The sequence below is a fragment of the Echinops telfairi genome, unplaced genomic scaffold (assembly GCF_000313985.2).
Source record: "Echinops telfairi isolate 266 unplaced genomic scaffold, ASM31398v2 ScPeMD7_5592;HRSCAF=6446, whole genome shotgun sequence".
NCBI classification, from domain to species: domain Eukaryota; kingdom Metazoa; phylum Chordata; class Mammalia; order Afrosoricida; family Tenrecidae; genus Echinops; species Echinops telfairi.
In genome coordinates, this window is record NW_022109491.1 from 8,549,019 (window position 1) to 8,572,022 (window position 23,004).

The 23,004-nt window shown below is 53.3% G+C and overlaps 1 protein-coding gene across 1 annotated transcript in view; it reads left to right on the forward strand.

Moving 5' to 3' along the window:
* The window catches only part of PREX1 (phosphatidylinositol-3,4,5-trisphosphate dependent Rac exchange factor 1), a 211,067-nt gene that overhangs the window by 83,692 nt on the left and 104,371 nt on the right, over window positions 1-23,004 (forward strand). Inside the window, 4 exon segments of the mRNA XM_004698311.2 lie at window positions 725-796; window positions 4,460-4,582; window positions 12,306-12,410; window positions 22,196-22,297. Of these exon segments, the coding sequence (XP_004698368.1) occupies window positions 725-796; window positions 4,460-4,582; window positions 12,306-12,410; window positions 22,196-22,297 (402 nt within the window).

Genomic DNA, 23,004 nt, shown 5'->3' on the forward strand with positions numbered 1-23,004 from the left:
CCAAGGTGATCATTGTGGGGGTGCTGGATGACCGAGTAGATGACACATGGGACTGCTAACCTCAGATTTCCGCCGTCTGAACCCACCAGTTGCTCTGAGGGAGGAAAACGAGGCTTTCTCCTTCCGTAAAGAAACCCACAAGAGCGTCCCACCTTGCCTTGTGAATCAGAATGGCTCGGTGGTGGTGAGTTTGTGTTAAATCTTCATGCATGTGAATCACCGGTCTTTCTCTCACAGAGCTATTAGGTGGACTTGAACCACCGACCTTTTAGTCAGCAGTTAGTGGGGGCCTTAACCTGTGCATCACTAAGGCTTCTTTTAAACACGTGAGCGCTATTATGTAGGAGTTACCTTTTAAGGAAAGCGGGGAGGATGAGAAGGGTGGGGGGCTGGCTGTATTCTGAGAGGACCCAAGGGGAAGACACAGGCCTGACACCCCCAGCCCCCTGCCTGGGGCCTGATCCCTGAGGGCGGAGACCCAGTGCTGTTCACGGCAGGGCCTTCAGGGCCAGCACGGGGGCTGGTCGGTGGTAGATGCTCAGTAAATATTTGGGCGTTGAGTGGGAGAGAGGGATGTCCCTGCTGGTTGAAGATGTCAGCAAAGTAAGCTGTTCCTCGTGCCCTGCCTGTACCCCACTACTGGCCAGGTGGCCTTTGACTTTATGTCCCTTAAGGACCAGTGGAGACAGGGACACTTACCTCTGCCCTTTCTCTTCTCCTGCAGGCCTTCCTGCATCGCATCCGGCAGAATGTGGCAGACTCTGCGGAGAAGGGCATCACAGAGGAGAACGTCAAGGTATGGACCTGGGGTTGGGGGCTGCCGGGGCTGGAGGGCTCATCCCCATTGACCTTGTTGCTCTCCTCCTCAGGTAGGCAGTGCTCAGCGATGTGGAGGGGGAGGCCTGTCACGTGACTGGTAGCTGGCCTTGCTCTCACTCTGCTCCCTGCAGCCCCTCGAGACCTCCCTGTTCAAAGGGCAACCTGCTTGTGGGGGCCAGCAGGACTCTACCCAGCCCCCACCTTGAGGGGGAGCCTCAAGGCTCTCCCTACTCACCACGACCACCCTGTCTTCCCAGCTCCTTGCAGCAGATCCTGGCTAAGAGCCCATGGAAAATCCCTCCCCAAGGCCCCCGGGAGCCTGGCTTCTCCAGTGCCCTCCTGGCAGCCCTGGCCCCCACCCTGCACAGGGCGCTGAGTGTGGGCCGGACTGATGAGTCATGGGTCCCGGCTGCCATTTGGCCTGACTCTGGGGAGTTCTGTGAGGACGTCAATAGACCTTCTGTGTGCTTGGCGCAGGCCTGCTCCGCCCCGCCTGGCTTTCTCCCGTGACCTCGCGGTCTGGGAAGAAGCTGCCTTTGGGGTCTGCTGGGTCTGTTCAGAGGGGAGCAGGGTAGCCAGGGCAGGGTGAGGGGCAGAGGTGGTGCTGACTGGCTGACACCCAAGTTTCACAGTCTACAGAGGATTCCAGAGAGTCAGGAAAGACCTGCCCCCAAATGTCCCAGTGAATCTGGCCAGTAGCCTCATCTGTGGAGAATCGTAAGCCCGGTGTTCTGGAAAAGGAAACTGAGGTTTCATTATGTCAAGAGACCTGCCTGAGGTCACCCCATGACTGCTCCCTAGGGTATTGGGGTTTAAGTATTTTGTACGCCCATTCGGTGCAAGGCATTGGACACATCGGCTCAGGATCTCTTGGAAGGGTGGAGAAGCAAAGCGGTAGCTCTGAGGGTGATGGTGCTCCTGCCCCGAGCCGTGGTCTTTCCAATCACTTCCATGAAAGTGAAAACTGGACAACGGATTAGAAGACCAAAGAATTGATGTGGGTGGATTAGGGTGTTGGTGAAGTGGACCATGGCCGGCCAGATCAAATCGCTTTTGGAAGAAGGCTAGCTGGAACAGAATACTCCTTCGAAGCGAGCAGGGTGAGACTTCGTCTCACACATCTCGATTGAGTCAGGGAGGACCGGTCCCTGGAGAATGACATCATACTTAGGTGGCAGGCCAGCGAAAAAGAGGAAAGACCCTCCTGAGATGGATCCACCCAGGGGCTGCAGCCCTGGGCTCCAGTGTAGCAGCCATGGCGAGGCCGGGGCGCTGTGAGGCATCTGACTGCCCCCACAGCAACCTGCACCCGTCCAGTCACGTACTTTCTCAGTCAGGAAATATGTTCCGAGCACCTGTTTATCTGTTGCCATTTACAATGTATTGCAGCTTTAAATGATAATGTACTATAACGTGCAAAATGACTTTTATTATTGAGCTATCCCAGTAAAGGGCACCACTCAGACTCATTGCCATCGGGTGGGTCGGTGATGACGTAGAGCAGCCCTAGAGGACAGGGTGGCACTGCCTCTGTGCGTTTCCAAGACTGTGACACTTCACAGGAGTAGAACGCCTCGTCATGCTCCCGTGGTTTCGAACTGTTGACCTCGTGGTTAGCAACCCAGTACGTGAGCCACTATGCCACCAGGGCTCCAGTAAAGGGCAGAGATGGATCCCAAATAACCAGCATGATGCTTTTCCCCACGTGACTACACCTGGGTAACCATGATGAGGCGAGGACAGAGAACATTTCACACCCCTAGTAGGCTCCTCGCTGCCTCCTACCAGCCTGCACCTCCTCCCCAATAGTGCCACTGGTTGGCTGGGCCCGTTGGCAAGCCCTGCATACCAGCTCATCCCTGTCCAGCAACTTCTGCTCGGCATAATTCCTGTGAGATTTGTCATGTTTCTGGATATAGCTGTGACCCATCCTTTTTCATTGCAGTGTAGTATTCCACAACACGGGCATACCACAACCTCCTTATCTATTTTCCTGTGTATGGCTCTTTGGGATCTTTCCAAGTGTGGGGGAATGTTGGACCATTCTTGTACCTGTCTTTTGACAGTACATGGATTCTCCTGGCATTTGGGTTCCCACTCAGGAGACAAGCATTTGTTGGTGACTGCTGCCATTCTTTCTTCGAGTAGAGCCTGTTAGGTACACTTTTAACGTAAGCACTTTCAGCCTTGTGGGCTCGATCAGGAGAGCCAGGCACTGACCACACAGTGAGGGTGCGTTTTCCAGCCCCTTCATATGACCAGCGTCTCCCGGGGTGACAAGGAGAGAACATAGGGTCTCTGGCTACCTTGGGCTCTGCAGCAGTCAAAAAGTGACCTCCCTCAGGCCACCTCACTCTGCAGACTTTGTGGGTGCATTCTAAGGACCCATGAGATTGGTCTTCATTTCCTCAGCACTTGGCTCCGATGTCTCTTTCTCAGAGTGGCTGTCCCTGGACTCTGTATTTAGAATTGGTAAATTTCTTGTCTCTGCCCTGCCCAGGATCCCCTTGCTGTTGTATTGGTGTCTTAGATATCTACTGTTGGGGTAGGGCGCCCCTGAGTCGATGTGAGCTCCCAGTGACCCTCGGTGACAGAGGAGCACTGCCCCATAGGGTTTCCAGCATGGTCATCTTTGCGGGAGCAGACCATAGGTCTTTTTTTTTTTTTTTTTTTTCCATGGAGTGGCTAGTAGGTTTGAACTGCTGACCTTCTGGCTTCTGGTCGAGGGCTTAGCCATTGTGCCATCAGGCCTATGTGAAGTGAGGCTCGTCCGTTGCCGTCAGGTTGCCTCAGACTCATCGCAACCCTCTAGGACAGGATAGAGCTGCCCCTGCGTTGTTGTCTGATGCTGCGATCTTCGCGGGAGCAGTTCACTGTGTCATGGTCATCTTTTTGTTTTAACTCTGGAGTGGGCTCAAACCTCTGACCTTCTAGTTAACAGCCAAGTGTTCTTACCACTGTGCCACCACAGCACCTCATAGTGAGAACTTGTGGCCACAGACAATAAATACTGTCACATTCCTAACAGTGCAGGCATTCTTTGTGTCCCCCTCCTCTCCCCACCCCTGTTTGTATTAGTGGTAAACTGGTCCCCATGCATGAGAATGTCCCTCTTTCTTTAATCATTTTATCCATCCATCCATTGTGTCAAGCACATTTGTACGCTTGTTGCCATCATCCTTCTCAAAACATTTTATTTCTACTTGAGTCCTTGGTCTCAGCTCCTCATTTTTCACCCTCCCAAACCCTTGATAATTTAGAAATTATTAGTATTTTGTCATGTCTTACACTGTCTGATGTCTCCCTTCACCCACTTTTCTGTTGTCCATCCCCTAGGGAGGGGATGATGTAGATCCTTGTGATCAGTTCCCCCTTTTTCCACTGGATCCTCACCCACACCAGAAGCTGTGCACTTTGCTTTGTTGATTCAGTTTTGTTTTCACACTTGAGTTCGCTCTCTCTCTCTCTGCCTCCGTTGGGAGAAAGCCGGAGCTCTACGCCCACAAAGAGTTGCAGTCTCAGGGACCCACGGACAGTCCACCCTGCCCTGTTGGTCATCGCGAACCGGCCTGGACTCCGTGGCAGGGAGTTTGGGTTTTGCCTGCACTAATGCCAACCCTCGCCTGCCCCGTCCTCACAGATCCTGTTCTCTAACATCGAAGACATCCTGGAGGTTCACAAGGATTTCTTGGCTGCCTTGGAATATTGTTTACATCCGGAGCCCCAGTCTCAGCACGAACTTGGGAATGTTTTCTTGAAATTCGTAAGTACAATGCCCCGGCCTCTATCACACTTGGCAGCTCTGGGGAAGTGGGCTTCTCCCTTGGTGCCTGCACTGCCCCCCTCTGCCAGCTTCCTTTGCAGCCTGTCTGGGAGGTCTCAGCCTCCCAGGAACAATGGAAGCGCTTGGGACCAGGCAGGCTCTGGAATTTTATTTTAGCTGCAATTCTCTGTCTCACTGTCAGATTGAATGCGGTCTCCCTTCCCTCAGGGCCCCTCCCTGACTGACCGCTTCCAGGGCCTCCCATGACCCCTGGCTTGGCAGAGCCTTCTGCACAGGAAGACCAGAGGCAGACTCTAATGGCCAGGAGGATGGGCTCAGGCTCAGGCTGACATGGGTATGAGTCGTGGCTGGGTTACTCACTGGCCAGCAAGGGCCTCTGGCCCTTGGGTGCTTTCCCCAAGTCGAGTGGGACTTTGTTCATTGCTCTGCCCCAGCATGGAGATCGGAGTCAGGCCCACACTGCTGTGCCTGCCACTCGATCGGCAGGGCATGAGAGGAGGCTGATTCAGTTCAGAGTCAAAGTTCTGTTAGTGTGAGAGCTGGGTTTATTTTAAAGTTTATTATTTATTTTCTAAGAGCTGGGTTTTGACTCTCTTGAGGGTGGTGGCTCAGTGCTAGAAATCTCTTTCACGTGGAGACCTGGGTCCAGTTCCCACCCAGCGCACAAAGGGCAGCTGCCCCTTGTCTCTCAGTGGAGACTTGCATGTTCCTGTGATGCCAATCAGGTTTCAGCACAGCTTCCGGACTAATAAAGATGAGGGAGAAAGGCCTGGTGATCTGCTGCCGAAATCCAGCCAATGACAGCCCCGTGGATCACAGGGTTGCCTATGGGATCACCACTGTGAGCTGGATCAGCTGACAATAACCACAGGCAAAACCCAGGGTTTGTCGGGTGCAGTAAACACACGTACTAAGTCTGTCGTTTTTTCACTCAGCATCTGCTTACTCCTAGTTTAAACTTTTAGAATGTGATTCACTTAAAAAACAAAAAAACGCAAATTGTAAAACAACTTGAAAAAGGAAATGTCTGTCATGTTTAGAAATGAAAAATGTGTGTTGCTTGCTATATATAGTGACACCCGAAACAAAACAAAACCCCTTAACAAACAAAGCAAACCCACGCTGTCAGTCTGAATCAGGGATCGGGGAGCCTGTTTTTCTGCCCAGGGGGGTCCTTTGGAGATTTATAACATCATTCATGGGTCACACGGGTCAGACATTAAATTAAATTAACTCCCCCCTCGTGTGATGGCTGGGAGGGCGTTGCTTTAGTGAGGAGGCTGGTGACATTGGTGTTGCGGATTGCTGGGGCCTTATACAGTGGAGGCGCAGCAGAAAAGAGGAAGGCTCGCAAGGAGATGGACTGACGCAGGGGCTGCAATAAGGGGCTCGGGCCTGGGAACCATGGTGAGCCTAGAGAAGGACCGGGCGGTGCTTCCTTCTGCTGTGCCCTGGGTGGCCATGGGCTGGTGCGGACTGGGCGGCACCTGACCACATGCAGCCTGAGGTCCTGACGCTCCCCACCCCCTCTTTAAGGTAACTCTGAAAATAAGTAAGAGAAATCAAATTGTGTTGCCTATTTTGGCTAGAAACTCTTGCCCACCTAAGGCACTGAGCCCAAGCCTGTCCTAGGCTTCCGGTTTTCCAAATGACAAGCAAAAGGAGATGAACTTAGTGGCCTGGATTACTCTTCCTTCCTCCTGCTTGCTGTATTGGAACAATAGAGACAGGGGCCTGCTTCCTTAGGTGGGAGTCAGTGTCTCTTCATTTAAAACCGTCTAACCCAGCTCCCCTCACCCACTCCTCCTTTGCGTACTCCCTAGGCTCCTGGGGTGTTGCTAGCAGCCTGTAATTCTGCTTTGAGGTTTTTAAAAGCCGCCCCGGGTGTCTTGGGGTTCCGGAAGCTGAGGCTGAGGTGTGTATGGGCAGGTGGATTATGGGAGGCAGCTGAAGTTTGCACCTCTGCACCTAGGCTTTCTGGAACTGATGTGGCCTGTCACTGGCCTCCAGACGTTTCAGGGGTTGGGGGTGGAGAGCTTCAGGCAGATGGCTTCCTCAGCTGAGGGTAGCTCCTGGGAGGCATTTGGGCCGAGAGCCGTTGGCAGCCAGCCTCAGCCTCTGGGGCAGTGGGACCACCGTCTCTGGAGGCCTCACCCATAGCTCCTACCCTCACCCAGCGCCAGGAAGGGACTCCTGGGTGCTGGCTGGTTCCGGGCTCATGTAGGTTCTGTTTGGGATGCCCAGGGTCCAGGAAGCATCAGGGTGGCCAGGTGGTAATCAGAAGCAGAACCCATAAGACAGGGACAGTTGTCCAGGAGAGGAAGACACGGCGGGGCCTGGCCGACAGACCAGCCCAGGGGCACCACCTAGCCCGCAGCAGGGAATACCTGCTCCCCCAGACCAAAGCAAAACCCCAAACCCAAATCACTGCCAGGAGTCAGTGCCAGCTCCCAGCAACGCTACAGGACAGGGTAGAACTGCCTCTGTGCGTTCCTGAGACTGCCGCTCTTTACCGGTGCAGCAAGCCCCACATTCTCCTTCAGAGCAGCGGGTGGTTTCAAAGTGCCGACTTATGATGAGCAGCCACACTTGTAGCCACTCCCCCACCGGGACTCCTTTTGGCATCTCCTTACGCTAAGAAAAAAGCCACGCGCTGGACGGGGGACTCCCTCGCAGAGTAGAGACTCAGATTCCACGCTCCCCTCCCGCTGTCTTGGGCTCTCTGGCTGTGGATCAGGTGGCTTGGAGCAGCCAGTGCCACCCTGGGCACTGTGGACAGCATCTGCCCCTCTGACAATCCCGAGGCCTTCCCAGGGGTGAGGCTCCCTCCCCTAGCTGTCCTCTGCGGGCAGTGGTCCCCCTCCCTTGATTTCTTCTCCTTCACACCCACAGCCTCGAGCTCCTCATTTTCCCCCACCTCTGGATGCTCCCAGTGCTGCTGGTTCATCTGACCAAACACCCACAGTCCTGTGCAGGCTCCCGGAGGCTGCCCCTGGAGGCCGCGGCTCCCACTTCTCTGTAGGGGCCCAGACAGGCCCACCCTGGGGCAGGGTGCCAAGACAGGCCAGATCGTAAGGAGGACAGAGTGAGTGGGCGGGGCCCAGTTTCCAAGAGCAGGGGATGCTGTCATTGGCTAAATGGCACTTCTCCAAGAGCCCCAAGCCTTGACCTCTGCCCTTTCTGCAGCCTGAAGGAGAGGTTGACCTGGCAGAGCGTGTCAGAGAGGGGGCTCAGGGGATGGGTGGGTGAGGAATGGCAACCCTGTGGCCACCTGGCCATTGGTGACATCCATCATCCATCACAGCACCCGGGTCTGGGCTCCCCGTGGAGCCCCGTAACCCCTGTCACCAGGGTCCTGCCGGTAGTGCCCCTTGATTGGGGTTGGCAGGGGAGAAGAAACAGACTCATCCTTGATTCCTGGCTCAGCCTTCCATGGTATAGGTGGAAGCAGACAGGGAGGCCCGTTCCCTCGTCAGGCTTGGGGCCACTTCGTTTCCCCTCTCAAATAGGCTTAGGCAAAAGGAATTTTCTTGGTACAGACAAATGAAATGTTCGGTGGGTGGGATTGGCATCAGGCGTAGCTGGATCCAGCACCCCAAATGGTGTTCTCAGGGCGTGTTCTCTCTCTGTCTCTGAGCTCGCCATTTCTCCATTAGCTTCCTTCTTGGGGGCGGGGTGAGCACATCTCACGCGGTGGTAGGGTGGCCTTCACCAGCGCCAGCTGACACCCTGCCGGCTCATCACTGATAGACAGTTCAATGAGAGCCCCTGTTCCCAATAATTGAGACATGAGTCCTTGTGGGCATTTATCGGCCCAATTTGCGGCATGGGGCCACTGTTGCCAGGATAAGGAAGGCTATGATTGGCTTGCTGTGGGGCACGTGCTCAGCTGGCTTATGCTGAAGGCAAGGCAGGTCTCCGGAAGTGGAATAGGTGCTGGGGGTGGACAACAGCAAACGTTCTAGATCAGGGGTCGGCACACTTCCACTCCCGAGCCATGGGCAGCTCTTTCAGTACACATTGCTCTGAAGTAGACTGAAAAAAAAAAAATATCTAAAGGCTATTTATTGTTCAGTTAGTGGTGCTTTCATTTGTTTGTAAAGCATGTATTTATGGCTCTTGAATCATTTTCAGGTTGTTGTGAGGGACAGGCTAGGCTTTTCTGTCTCACATTCGCTGACCCTTGTTCTAGACCAGCGGTTCTCAACCTGTGATGAAGTTGCAATGAAAATAATGTTATGGTTGGGGGGTCACCACAACATGAGGAACTGTATGAAAGGGTCATGGCATTAGGAAGGTTGAGAACCACTGCTCTAGACCAAGAGCTGAGGCTGTGGGGTAGCTAGGTCAGCCTGGGGAGCGATGCGGAGCTGGTTTGAGGAGCCACTGGGCCCTTCTCAGGCCCTCCCTCTGTTTGCTGGCTTTCTCTTACCAAAGAGCCATGACACCAGTTCAAGGCCTGGCCCCATGGCCCCGTTGGCACCCTGGCTGTCACCTCAACAGATGAAAACCCTGCCCCCGGGGGGCTTATGGCTCGGGAGTGGAAGTGTGCCGACCCCTGATCTAGAACTTCAAGGAGGGCTAGGAATGGGGGCCCGGGGAATGCGCAGGGTGGGGCTGTTGGCTGCAGAGACAATTTATCAAGGTCTCCTTACACACAACCAGACCCCTTCTGTTTTTCACCTGCTTGTATTCAGAGCCTGTCCTCTCTCTACAGCCTTGCAGGCCTTCTCTGCACAGGTGCCAGGTACAGGTTGGGTCCCACTGCCTAGAGAAAAGCTCCTTCTCACTAGCCTGTAGCACACCTTCCCACGGTGTGTGGCTGAGTCCGTGGCTCCACATGTTTACGTCAGACCCCCCCCCCCATTGTTTTACCTATGACCAAATAATCTCTGTAGTTCAGACTTCTCACCCTCCTGGTCCCCTGGTGCATTAGAAACAAGTGGCAATGGAACAGGGGCTGCTGGGGGGCTCCTGGGGGCATCCTCTCCTCCTCTGCTCTTGTGTGTGTGCATGTGTGAGCATCTCAAGTGGCTGTAGACAGAAGGAGATTGTGACTCAGGACTCGGTGTGTGCTGGTGTTGATGTTTGGAGCTGATGTTGGCGTTGGTTTTTGGAGCAGATGGCTTGTGTGTTATGTTTAAAATCATTTGGTGATCTCTCAGTGTGCATTAGAGTGATGCGTGTCCCATGATTTGTATGTGTATGTGCACCTGATATTTGTGACATTGTGTTGTGACTTTAATTCCTGCCGATTCATGTATCTTTGTGTTAATAACTAAAACTTACAGGAATTGTTCTATGTGTGACACACACATGTATATTCATATAGATGGCGATTTTTCTCCTCCAGCAGCCCAGTCGTGGTGAGGTTGGTGGGACGTCTGTTATGTCCATTTTATATACAAGGAAACAGATTATGAAGAGGTGAAATCCCTGTTGGAGGCCACCCACTCTTAGAGAAGGTGGAGCTGGGTGCCTAGGCACCTGGTAGGTAGTGCTTCTTGGAATGTAGCCTGTGGGATGGTCTAGACTTGTATCCTGGGCTGTGACCTTGAGCAGGCCATCAGCATAGGGGCTGACGGAGTTTGAATCCTGGTTCTGACACGTCACTAGCTGTGAGATCCTGGCCAAGTGACTCTACTCCTGTGTGTCTTCGTTTTCCCATGTGCTCAATGGACTGGCTCGTGTAATTATCACCTGAGACAGTCGGGGGGAGTGGATGAGTTCACTCTCGTGTGAGAGGTCAGTACAGTGCAGACACACGTGTAGGCCGGCCTCAGCTCTGGCCACTAGTACTTCGTCCCAAAGCGCTTGAGCACCGGCAGCCTCCAGAGGGGAGTGGGGGTGGGCTGGGGGCGGACCGTTGATTGAATCTGAAACCATTTTCCTCTCCTTTGGTTTCCCACTTCCGGCCACCACCCACCCTCCCTCCGGAAGGACAACTGGGGCCTTGTTTAGAGCTCTGCAGACCCACCTCTTCCTTCCGTAGCTTTTTGGGGTCTCCTGCGCTCACCCCCCCACCCTCCCCACCCCCACCTAGCCTGAGGTCACTGACCTTCAATGCTTCCTTCCCCAGTGGCCTCACCCAGGACATCCTTGCTTGATGGGGGACGGGGAGGAAGGTGGCATTCTAAGAGTCTTTCCAAATGGAGACTGCTCAGTGGAGGTCTTTGGGCTGAGAAGGCTCTACCCTTTCTAATTCCAGAAGCCTGGCTGATGGTTACAAGCCTGGTGACCTACAGGTGACTTCCAGGTTTGTGGTACCCGGAGGTTAACAGAGGCGTCTTTCTGCCTCAGGACAGTTGGTGTTGTGGGGGCAGTGACCAGACAAGGGCTTGTTCCTGCCAAATCCTGAGCCTGGGTTCACCGACACACCGTATGGTACATGGCAGGTGTGCAAAGTACGTTCTTTAGCAAGAATTTACTGAGGTTCTGGGCACTGTGCCAGGATCAGAGAAGAGTCCAGTGAACAAGGCAGTTGTGATCACTGCCATCAGGGTGCTGACTGTCAAGTGGGAAAAGACAGATGATACACGCTCCAGACAATTCCATGAGGAAAACCAAGGCAGGTGGAGGGTAGAGAACACCTGCATGGCTGCTCTAGCGGGGGCAGCCTAAGGGTCATTTGCCTTGTAATCTGAATGGTTGGGCGTAGCTAGACTTGGGCGAGGAGTGCTCTAGGCAAAGGGAATGGTAGGTGCAAGGGCTCTGGGGTAGGACCCAAACCCATGGCCACGGAGTTGAACTTGACTCATAGCAACTCTGTTGGGACAGACTCCTTCAGGATTTTAAGACTAAATCTCTATAGGAGCAGTCTCATTTTGCTCCTGTGGAAAGGCTGGTGGATTTGAACTGCGAATTCTATGGTTAGCAGCTTAGTGTTGAATTCACAGTGCTACTAGAGTTCCTTGAGGTAGAAGTCTCTCTCTCCATGCCATTGAAATGATTATAGCAACCCTGTAGGACAGAGTCGAACTGTCCCTTTGGGCTTCCAGGGGTGTCAGTCTTTATGGGAGCGCAAGTTTTCATCTTTCTCCTGTAAAGTTGTTGGTGGATTGGAACCGTCAACTTTGGGGCTGTCAGCCCAATACCTAACCCACAGTGCCATCAGGGCTTCTTGAGATAGGAATAGGCTTGGCAAATTCAAGGAGTGGCTAGAAGACCGGTGAGATGAAGTTGGGGGAAGGCAGGACCACATTACCTGGGCCTTTGCATTTGTGGTACACGTTGGCTTTCCATTCATGCATCACAGAAACCCATCAGACAGCGTTAAATGGGGTGACACAATCAGATGCTCTAATAGAAATAGCAGACCATTTACCGAGCATTTACTACATGCCCCAAACTCACCTGTTTCAGCTCCCATAAGTCGTATGAGTTGGAAACGATTCAATCTACCTTCCAGATGAGGAATCTGAGACCTGAAGAGGCCAGGGAACCTGTCCAAGGTCACAGCTAGGAGATGAAGTGCCAGAATTCAAACCCAGGCCACTTAGCTGGAGCCCGATCTTGACTGCTGGCTGTGCTGCATCTAGAAGGCTCCTTAGGCTGCTGGGTGCACAATGGGGGCCCGAGGGGAACCTGGGAGGCTGGTAGCAGATGGGAGCCCTCTGCAGTGGTCTCTCCAGCTGCCAGTCCCTTTCAGACCATGCCTCTCCCTGCCAAGACCCATCCTACCGCCTGTGCCTTTGCTTTGCAGAAGGACAAGTTCTGTGTGTACGAGGAATACTGCAGCAACCACGAGAAGGCCCTGCGGCTGCTGGTGGAGCTGAACAAGATTCCCACTGTGCGTGCCTTCCTCCTGGTATGTGCCCCCCCCACACCTGCCTTTCCCTCCCCCCAACACACGTACTCTGCACCCCTTTGATATCTAGGACTCTAGCCTCCGGACTCCCTGGATACAACAGAGCCCCATTGGACCCTGCTGCCCGATCCCGCCTGAGCGGAAGTAAGCTCTTGTCTGAGCAGGGATCTGCAGACGCTTTCTATAATGGAATAGATGGTGGGTACTTAGGGCTTTGTGATCCCCACAGTCCTGTCCCTGTCACAACAACTCAGCTCTATCCTTAGAGCACAAAAGCGGTCGTAGACAACATGCAAAGCTGTGAGCATGTCTGTGTTCCAATAAAACTTTATTTATAAAAACAGGTGGCGGACAAGCTGTGGCCCTAGAGCTGAGCTTATCAATTCCTGGTCTAAAGTAATGCTCCTCATCATCCTTCTAGTTCCCGAATACTTCCTTCCCCCGCCCCCCCACTACCATGACCCAGTCCTTACAAAGTGGGCTAGACTGGAGTACACATATTGGTACAGATAGGAGCTCTTGACACATGGAATTCAGGCCTCATGAGATTAAGAGGATGGGGGGTGGGGGTAGTGACAGCATGAGGGTAGTGCAGGTGTGGGGCCAGGTGGGGGGCGTGGAGAAAGGGGAATCCATCACAAGGTTAGATATATAGCTCACCCCCAAGGGGATGAATGACAGAAATGTGGGCAAGGGAAACAATGGACAGTGTAAGATATGAATTAACAACAATAATATATAATTGATCAAGGATTCATGAAGGTGGGAGGGCAGGGGAGGGAGGGGGGAAAAAGAGGAGCTGATACCAAGGGCTCAAGTAGAAAGAAAAGGTTTTGGAAATGTTGATGGCAACACATGTACAAGTGTGCTTGATACAATTGAATGATGGGTTGTCATAAGATTTGTAAGAACCTCCCCCAATAAAATGGTTCATAAAAAACAAACAAACAAACAAACAAGCAAAAATAAAGTAATGCTCCCACAGAGAGTGGTGGCAGTGGTAGTGATAACGGTATTTGTTGGGATTGTTGAATAGTCTGCAAAAGAAAGTCCACGTAAAACTGGCCTCGGCAGAAGACGGAATGGGCTCCTTCACTTTCCTGGGAAGTTACGATGGGAGAGAGCTTCAGGCCTGGCAGAATCTAGGTGTTCAGATGGTATTTTCCCAAGGAAGTCTTCTCTCGCCTCCCTTGGCTCTGTTCCCAGGTGGTAGCAGCATGGCCTCTAGTCACCCCAGTACCCCTTTCCACTCAAACGCAAATCTCACCGCCGTCGAGTTGATTCCAGCTGGTGGGGACCCTACAGGACAGGGAAAACTGCCCCTCTGGGTTTCTGAACTGCTGACCTTGTGGTTAGCTGCTCAGCACATCATCAGTGTGCCACCACAGTGTAGATCCTAAAGCAAATGCTCTCTGAACCAGTGCCTGTAGACAGGCCGTTCTCTGGCCACCTCTGGGCTGAGTGAGGGTAGGGGGTAGGGTGGGGTGGGTGGTTAGTTTCTCTCCTACCTGAAGGGTAGAAGGTGGGGAAACGGACACTAGGACCCACTGAAAATTCTGGCAGAAGAGTCACTGGAGGACTGCTCCTAGCCTTTGTCATGGGTGAGTCTGATGACTGCTCTCGGGGGACACACTTCATTAAGCGATTATGCTTATTTTAGCTTTGGATCCCACCCCACCCTCCACAAAGGTGCTGGTTTTTTTTTTTTTCCTTTCAAACTATTTTATTAGGACATAATCCAGACACCATACCATTCAGTAGTTCAGTCATCAAGCAGTGTTGTAGAATTGCTACCACAGTCGTTTTCAAAACATTTATCTTCTACTTCTAAGCCAGACACCCTTCTTTATACCGCGTGCTTTCCCGGCAGCTCACAGGGAGTTGTGCACACAGCGGTGGCACGGTGAACTGATGGAGTGTCGTGCGTGCTAGCCACCTGCCCTGAGAGCTAACCTGTGTACTAGGTCCTCAGTTGCACGTCTGTCTGCACAGCCTCTGTTACAGATAGGATTGAGTCTCTCCGCTTCACCTTCCTTTCCCCCCAAATATGTGTCCGCTTAGCCATGATTCTCAGCATTATGCCATTATCTTAGGTGTTGCAAATCCTAACCTCTATGATGTTAATGAGGCAGGATTAGAGGGAATTATACTAATAAGGCAGGGAGGGTATAATCTGCAGGATAGGCTGTAGCATGGGTCCATCTCTTGAAATATTAAAGAGATTAAGCAGTAAATGAGCAAGCAGAGATCAGAGGGATCTACAACCACTAAGAAAGAGGAGCTAAGAGTGAGCACATCCTTTGGACCCAGGGTCTCTTTACTGAGAACCTCCTTGACCAGTGGTTCTCAACTTGTGGGTCACGACCCCTTTGGGGGCCAAACGGCCCTATCTCAGGGGTTGCCTGATTCATAACAGTAGCAAAGTGATAGTGATGAAGTGGCACCGAAAATGATTTTATGGTTGGGGGAGTCACCACATGAAGAACTGTATGAAAGGGTCACGGCATCAGGAAGGTTGAGAACACTGCACTAGACCCTGGGGAATGTTGGTGTGCCCAGGCACATGGAGATTTCCAGGGGACACCAGGCCCACAGATGTTGAAAAGAGACAAAGATGTTCCCCGAGAGATGGCAGAGACAGGATGTCTTCGCCTCGGGCTGTGCCCTGCGTTCAGATGTCTAGCCTCCTGCACACAGAGAGAATGCATTTCAGTGTATTCAAGTCCCTGCTAGTGGGATTTCTGTTAGAGCAGCACTGTTGGACCGAGACAGTCTCTAACAAAGTATGCCCATTGTGCCCATTTCCTTCACAAGCGAGTTCTGGCTCCCGGCTCAGTTCCAAGGGGAGCCAGATGAAGGGGGAACTTCCTAATAGGTTTCCGTGTTTGTCTCCAGCCCTTTAAGCTTCAGAATGGATGGTTTTTATTGATGGTGTCGGTACCTTCACACTTTTTCACATCTAGTCACAAAACTGCACAAAATGCAACGAGAGCCAAGCCCTCACCTGGACAGAGATGACCAAGTTGCTGCCACCCACTTGCTGAGCTGGCGGCAGCAGCATGACCCTGCCCAGGCACTGGGGTCTGGGCTAAGGTTTCCACCCTCCAGGGTTGGTTCCCAGGGCTCTTCTGGTCCCTGGAAGCAAAAAGAAGCCAGAAGGGTGTGTGCTGGACCCAGTGAAGCAAAGAACCCAAACTTTTTTTTCCCTCCCTCCCTCCCTCTCTCGCTCTCATCTGCAGTCTTCCTGGTGGGCAAAGGGCTTTTCACTTTGAGTGGCAGGGTTGGGCCCAGCTGGACAGGGGAGGCAGTCGGACATCATCTGTCTCCCTCCTTGCCAGCATCTCCCGGTTTGGGCCATGTGAGGATGAGCTGCTGCCAATCTCTTATGGGATGTTCCAGCTTTGGGGACAATGTTACGGCTTTGGGGACAGGCAGAATCCCGTTTTTCACTCATGATGTGCTGAGCCCTCACTGAGCAATGGGGTGGCCCTTCATCTTTCTGGGCTTCCACCTGTGGACAGTGGGGCAAATGTCTCCATGGAAGAGCCTTTTCCTGGGCACCTCCCCGGAGGTGTGGGCATCATTCCAAGCCCCGGGGACACAGCGGTGAGAGCAAGGTCTGGAAAACCCTGACTTCCCTGGGGTAGTCCTTCCTTCCGGGGGAGGGGACTCAGAAATCAGGTCCAGCGGTGGTCTGCTCTCTGGAGGAGATCCAGGACACAAAGGAAGAAAGCAGGTGTGGAGGGACAGCTGCTATTTTAGATTTAGTGTTTCTTAACAGCCATTTCGGAGGGTCCGTTTGAGAAAGTGAGAGAGCAGGTGCGGGCGCCAGGAGGGCCAGCCTTCCAGATAGAGGAACAGTGCGTGCAAAGGCCCTGAGGTCGGAGCACATCTGGATGGCGTCCAGGAAGAGCAAGGAGTGGCACACATGGGGGGCAGCATTTGGAAAGCGAGGAGGCGGAGAGCTGAGAGAAGCCCGAGGGTGAAGAGACATTCGGGAAATGGACCAAATCCCAGCCTTTCAGACACTTCAGTTAGTAGCGCATAGCACACATGCAGCCAGTGCCCGCTCCCGGGCACTCCCGTGCAGCCGCCACCAGGACCAGGACCGGGCCTTAGGAGATTCCCTCAGACCCTCTGCCTCAGAGGCAGCCAGGGTACACTCTCCTCCTCTCATCTGGAATCTCAGCACGCTTCCCTTGCTCAACGCAGAGCCAGCAGGCCTGAGGTGTGGTGTGTTAGAGCCTCTAACATCCACGGGGGCTGTCGGGGCAGTTATGTGGTAATAATATAGAGAGAACATGGTAAAGTCATAGACAGTAGGAGAGGAGAGAGAGTCAAATAAAGGAGTCAGACACCAAATGGATGAATAAGCAAATGTGACAAAGAAAGCTGATGGTGCCCGGCTATCAGAAGATATAGTGTCGGGGTCTTAAAGGCTTGAAGGTAAATAAGTGGCCATCTAGCTCAGAAGCAACAAAGCCCGGGGTTGTACAACAGGCATACGCATGACAGGAAGGGGATGAGCTAGGGCTGTACACACAATAGGAAGGGAGGAACTAGGGGTACACATGTGACCAGATGGGCAGACCCTACACTCAAGATGACAGCTTAAGCTTGGGCATCTTTGAGGGAGCTTGACCTTGACCGGGCTCTCCTTCAGGAGAAGAATCCACTACCCTTCTGAGAAGGGAGTGGACCCTACTTAGGGTGGGACAGACTAGATTGCTCTAGATGGCTGATAAGACAAGCCAGTCAGGGTGCGATGTAACAACGATGAAAAATACAACTTTCCTCTAGTTCCTAAATGTTTCCTCCCCACTCCCACTACCATGACTTGAATTCAACCTTGCAAGTCTGGCTAGACCAGAGGATGGACACTGGTACAGATAGGAACTGGAAATACAGGAATCCAGGGCGGATGAGCCCTACAGGACCAGTGGTGTGAGTGGCGAAATGGGGAGGTTAGAGGGAGAGTGGATAGGAAAGAGGGAACCGATTACAAGGAACTATATGTGACCTCCTCCCTGGGGGACAGACAACCGAAAAGTGGGTGAAGGGGGACGTCGGACAGGGCAAGATATGACAAAATACCAATTTATAAACTATCAAGGGCTCGTGAGGGAGGGGTGAGCGGGGAGGGAGAGGAAAAATGAGGACCTAATGTCGGAGGCTTAAGTGGAGAGGAAATATTTTGAGAATGATGAGGGCAATGAATGTACAAATGTGCTTTACACAATTGATGTATGTATAGATTGTGATAAGAGTTGTATGAGCCCCTAATAAAATGATTAAAAAAAAACAAAACAACCCTTAGGGAGAAGAACCTCTGACCTGCTTGCAATGACCTCCAAGTGTATAGTCATTTACCATGTGTAGCCAGTGCCTTAGGTATCGCATATATTTGGGGTAGACACCTGGGGAGAAGCCTCTTTATAGCCCACAGTGGTGGGGCCCATGGCAGCGGTTTCCAGAACATCCGGTTTTATTCTGAGTGGGATGGAACACCACCGGAGGGCTTGAGCCAGCCTGGCTACATTACCTCTTGAGGCCACCCTGGATGCCGGGAGTCCAGGTGGGACATTCGGGGGACTCAGTGGGAGGTTGGATGAACATCGGGTCGGCCTGCACAGTGCCGTGGCTGGCCAGATTCTTGGCTTTGGGCTCTAACTGAAGAACGGAGCTGGGTCTCCTGAGCTGGAGGTGGCGGGGTGAGAGGTACTGGTGTGGGTGAGAGGTACTGAACGCGTTCTGTGTTGCATGTTTTGAGGGTTCAGTGCCTGGTAGGTGGCTCGGTGGGTGTACCCGGCAGGCCGTTGGAGATTGGAAGCTGGGGTTCAGGGTCAGGGGCCAGACTAGATAAATCAATTTGAGTGTCTTCAGCATATAGGTGGTGCTTAAAGCCTCAAGTCTGCAGGAGACTAGCCAGAGCGAGCCAGAGTGGACAGAAAGGCGGCTTCCTTTCCCCACCTTGCCCAAGGGCTGCCGCCATCCAGAGACTGGGAAGTCTAGGAGATCAGACCTCACCGGAGTGACCTTGGAGCAAAGGAATGGGCTGCCAGCTGAAAGAGTGGGGGTTCAAAACTCACCAACTGCTCCAAGACGAGGCTGTCTGCTTCGGTAGAGATCGCGGCCTTGGCAAGCAGCTGCGTCTCCACGCTGCCCTGTGGCCTCCCCATGAATTGGAATCAGCTGGACGACTGTGGGGCTCATGGGAGGAAGATGAGAATTCAGGGGCTCTGTTGGAATAGTGGGTTCAGCTTGGGCCCATTAACCAAAAGTAGCTGCTCCGTGGGAGAAAGAGGTGGCCCTTTGCTGCCGTGAAGGTTTCCAGTCTTGGAAACACCAGGGAGCAGCTCAGCTCTGGTGTGAAGGTTTGCTACAAGTCAATGGCAGTGGCCTTGTGTTGAAAGGAGACAGCTAAGAAGCCCAGGAGAAGGGTGGGGCTTTCCACTTCTGTGACCAGCTGCGGTCTCAGCAACGTGCCGGGGCAGTTCTGCCCTGTCCTGACCTGTAGGGCTGCCGGAGTCGGCATGGACTCGATGGCGGTGAGGTCTCTCTCTCTTTTCCTAACCAAGGAGCCCTGGTGACCCATGGTTAGAAGCTCGGCTGCTAACTGAGAGGTTGGTGGTGCACACCCACCCCAGGGCCTGCGGAAGGAAGACCTGGTGATCCGCCCCCTGAAGATGACAGCTGAGGGAACTCATGTCACAGGGTGTTGCTGTGAGTTCCCAGTGGGCTCGGTGGCACCCAGGTACAACAAGGGAGATGACTCCGTGTGCCTGGTGGCCAGGTAAGAAGAGAATAGGGGTGAAAGGGTTAGGCATGTTTCCTTTTTTGAAAATGAAAACGAAGTGGACCAACAATCTCAAATCATTGAGGACAAAGGTAGTTGTGGCTGTGCCCATCTGTGCAGACTCCTGGTTTCTGAACAAAGAGCGAGACCCTTCTCCCACCATATGTCCCTTTTGCCTTCTGGAGAGAGGCCCTCCTGCCCGTCCCGTCCCCCCCCCAGGCTCGTCTCTCTTTGCTCTGAGCTGACATCACCAGGGTAGCTGGTGGCAAGTGCTGGCTTGGAGGACAAAGGCCTGCATGTAAGTGACTTGGGCCCTGGCATCTCCCAGCTGCTGCTGCGGCTTTGGGAGCCCCTCTACCCTAATCTGTGCCAGGAATAGATACGGGGTTGGATAGACACGGAGTCCGGAGTTCTGGTCAATGCAGGCGGCCTACCTAGATCTCTGCCCGGCACAGAGCGGCTCCATTTGAAGATTCCCACTTCCCTTCTTGTTCCTCTCCCTCCACGGAGCAGTCCTCTTCTGGGTTCGGTGCATTTCCTGCCTTGGCATCTTTTCGTATTTTCCTACCTACATGTCCCCCATCAACGGACTGCATGGATTCACTTGCACATTTTAATGGCGGTCTACATGGGCTCAGATGAAACACGCCAGGAGGCCCTGGTGGTGTCACAGAGCTCGGCTGCTACCCTTCGTTTGGTAGTTCCCCGCCACCCCCAGCAGTTCCGAGGGAGAAAGGCCTGGCAAGCTGTGTCTAAAGCACGTGTGGCCCAGAACCCTCATGGGACAGCTCTACTTTGTCAGGTCAACCAGCACCGCTGCCACTGAGTCCCTTCTGACTCATAACAATCTATAGGGTTTCTGAGACAACAAGTCTTTAAGGGAGCAGGCAGCCTCATCTTTCTCCCAAGGAGTAGCTGGTGGATTTGAACCACCGATCTTGTGGTTAAGTAGACCAAGCCTTATCCCACAGGGCCTCTGGGCTCCTTTGTTTGCCCAGGTGTGTGTGAGGCTCATCCCTGCTGCCAGGGGTCACTCGGTTCCCGAGTTGGGTAGTCTGCTTCAGACAGATCCTCCATTCTCCAGTGGGTGGAGTTCTAGGCTGTGTCCCAGTCCCGGCTGCATTGCCTGTCCCCTGACCCCTGGTGCATGTTCATGAGCTTTTCAGACTTTCCTACAGAAGACTGGTGAGTGGCTAGTTCACGCTTTGCAGCCATATGGTCTGTGTTGTAAGTGCTCAGCTCTGCCTTTGCTGCTGGAAGCCGACGCAGGCCTGGTGTGAGCTGAGGTGCTCGCCTGAGCTCCAGTAGAACTTAAATGACAGAAGCAGGCAGTGGGTGCGATTGGGCCTGCTAGCATACCTTGCCAACCCATTCTAGGCTGCGTGCTGGATTGCTCCCTTAGCCTGTCACCGGCTGCTGGCAAGTCCATCCTGACCCCTGGCCAGCCCTCTGAACTGTGCTCCACGGGGTTCCCAGTGGCCCACTTGGTAGACATCGCTTGTCAGGCCTACCCTCCAAGGCACCTCCAGGCAGACGCCAGCCTCCAGCCTCCTGGCTAGCAGCTGAGTGCGGTGTTCCCTGTTTGCACCCCACGGAGACTCAGCTTGCCTTGTGCCTGAGCCCTCAGTTGCTGCCCAGTTGATTGTGCCTGCAGGTGACCGTGTGCCAAGCAGAACTGTGAGCATGTTGTTGGGGGTTGAAGGCTGTGACTGTTTCTTTTTCTAGATCATTTTATTGGGGGGCTCTTAGAACTCCTGTTACAATCCATACATCAATTGTATCTGACATATTCGTGCACATATTCCATCGTTCTTTTCTAGACATTTACTTTCCATTGAGCCCTTGGGATCAGCTCCTCCCTCCCCCCACCCCTCCAACCCTCATGGCCCCTAAATAGATTATAGATTGTTAATTATTTTCAAATTTCACACAGACCACTGTCTCCCTTCCCTTCTGGTTTCTGTTGTTCTTCCCCCTGGATGGGGGTGTGTGGTTATGTGCCATTCATTGCGATCGGTGCCCCCCTTCCTCCCCCACTCTCCCTGCCTTCCCCCTGCCCTTTTGGCATCTCTATTCCCAATCCTGTTCCCGGGTTCCATGTGTTGTGAGTTTTACCTCTTGCCTGTACCTGTGTACATGCTCCCGTCTAGTCCAGAGTGGGAGGTGGCACTGAGGTTGTGATAGCGGGGCGGTGGTGAGGAGGCCTCCAGGACCAGAGGGTATATTGCGTGACCCATTCGTGCTCGACTGCACCCTGATGGACGCATCCCCTCCCTGCGACCCCTCTGTGGGGGGATGCTCCATTGTCCACAAATGGGCTCTGGATTTCCTCCGTCAGGCCTTGCTTCCAAGGTATCTCTAGCTAGGTTTGCACTGCCCACCTCTATTCGTCCAGGGCTCAACCACGCGCACCCCGCCCACAGACTCCCTCAGCTGCTGGGCAAACCAGAGAGCCACACCGAGCGGCACTGAATCGATTCCCATGCACACCGACCTCCTAGGACAGAATGGGAGGCCTGATCTCTGGGGCTTCTGAGGCTGAAATCTTTACAGATGCAGACTGCCACATCTTTCTCCTGAGAAGCGGCCTCTGGGTTCAAACCCCTGACCTTTCAGTTCGAAGCCCAGTTCTTAACCTCTGCACCACAGGGCTCCTTTCAGCCCCAGTGGAGTCCTGGTTACAAGTTGGGCTAACCCCGAGTTCAGCAGTTTGAAACCCCCGGAAGGAAGATGGGACTTTTTGTTCCTCTAAGGAGTGACAGCCTCCGAACCTCACAGGAGGTACTTCCACCCTGTCTGCCAGGGTTGCCGTGAATCAGAATGGACTCCACGACTGTTCGGTTTGGTTTTGAGCTGTTGCTAAATGGCCTCTACTGTGATTTTCTGCAGCTGGATTCTCAGTGCTTCCCATGGTGCTTTGAGAGTGGCCTAGTCTCCCCGCCCCGCGTTTCCCAGTCAGTTTTAATGACTGCCTTCTGTCCCTTTGCAGAGCTGCATGCTGCTGGGAGGCCGGAAGACCACGGACATCCCTCTGGAAGGCTACTTGCTGTCTCCCATCCAGAGGATCTGCAAGTATCCGCTCCTCCTCAAGGTGAGCCGCTTGCCCACTCCTCTGTGTTCCAAGTGGCAGCAAGCCCAGGTCGGACCGGTTCACTTAGCATAACACCTGTTAGTGAGAGTGTCTGCAAAACCTCGGTACAGTGTCAGGGCTGGACCTGGCTGGACACAGGGTTCCGGTGAAGCCCCAGGTCCCTGTTTCTTGCTCGTACCTTCAGCTATACTGTCTGCTGTAGTAGCAGCAGATGGCTCTAAGCCCGCGGCTCTCATCCTGTGGGTCGCCTGATTCATAACGGTAGCAAAATGATGGTGATGGAGTAGCAATGAAAATAATTCTATGTTTGGGGAGCGGCGGTCACCATAACATGAGGAACTGTATGAAAGGGGCGCGGCATTAGGGAGGTTGAGAACTGCTGCTCTCGGCTCTGACCCACAAGGTCTCCTGTGTAAGGTCAGCAGGAAAGTGTAGATCAATCTAGTGGTTCTGAGAGTCTGGGGACTTTCATCCCAGGCTCTGCTCAAGAAAACCTGATGTTCAGAATGGTTTGCACACCTTAATTCTGAACCAGTCCTGTGAGCTGACCCATGCTAGGCTTTGATTGGTTGAGCTACGGGCAGGTCCTCCACTTCTGATCAATGGCGATGAGCTGAGTAATTGTGTGCTCTTACTGGCTAAGATCCGGGTTGGGTGCTTCACCCTGAATCAATCCGTCTGAGCAAGGTCCCATCTCACTTGGTCAT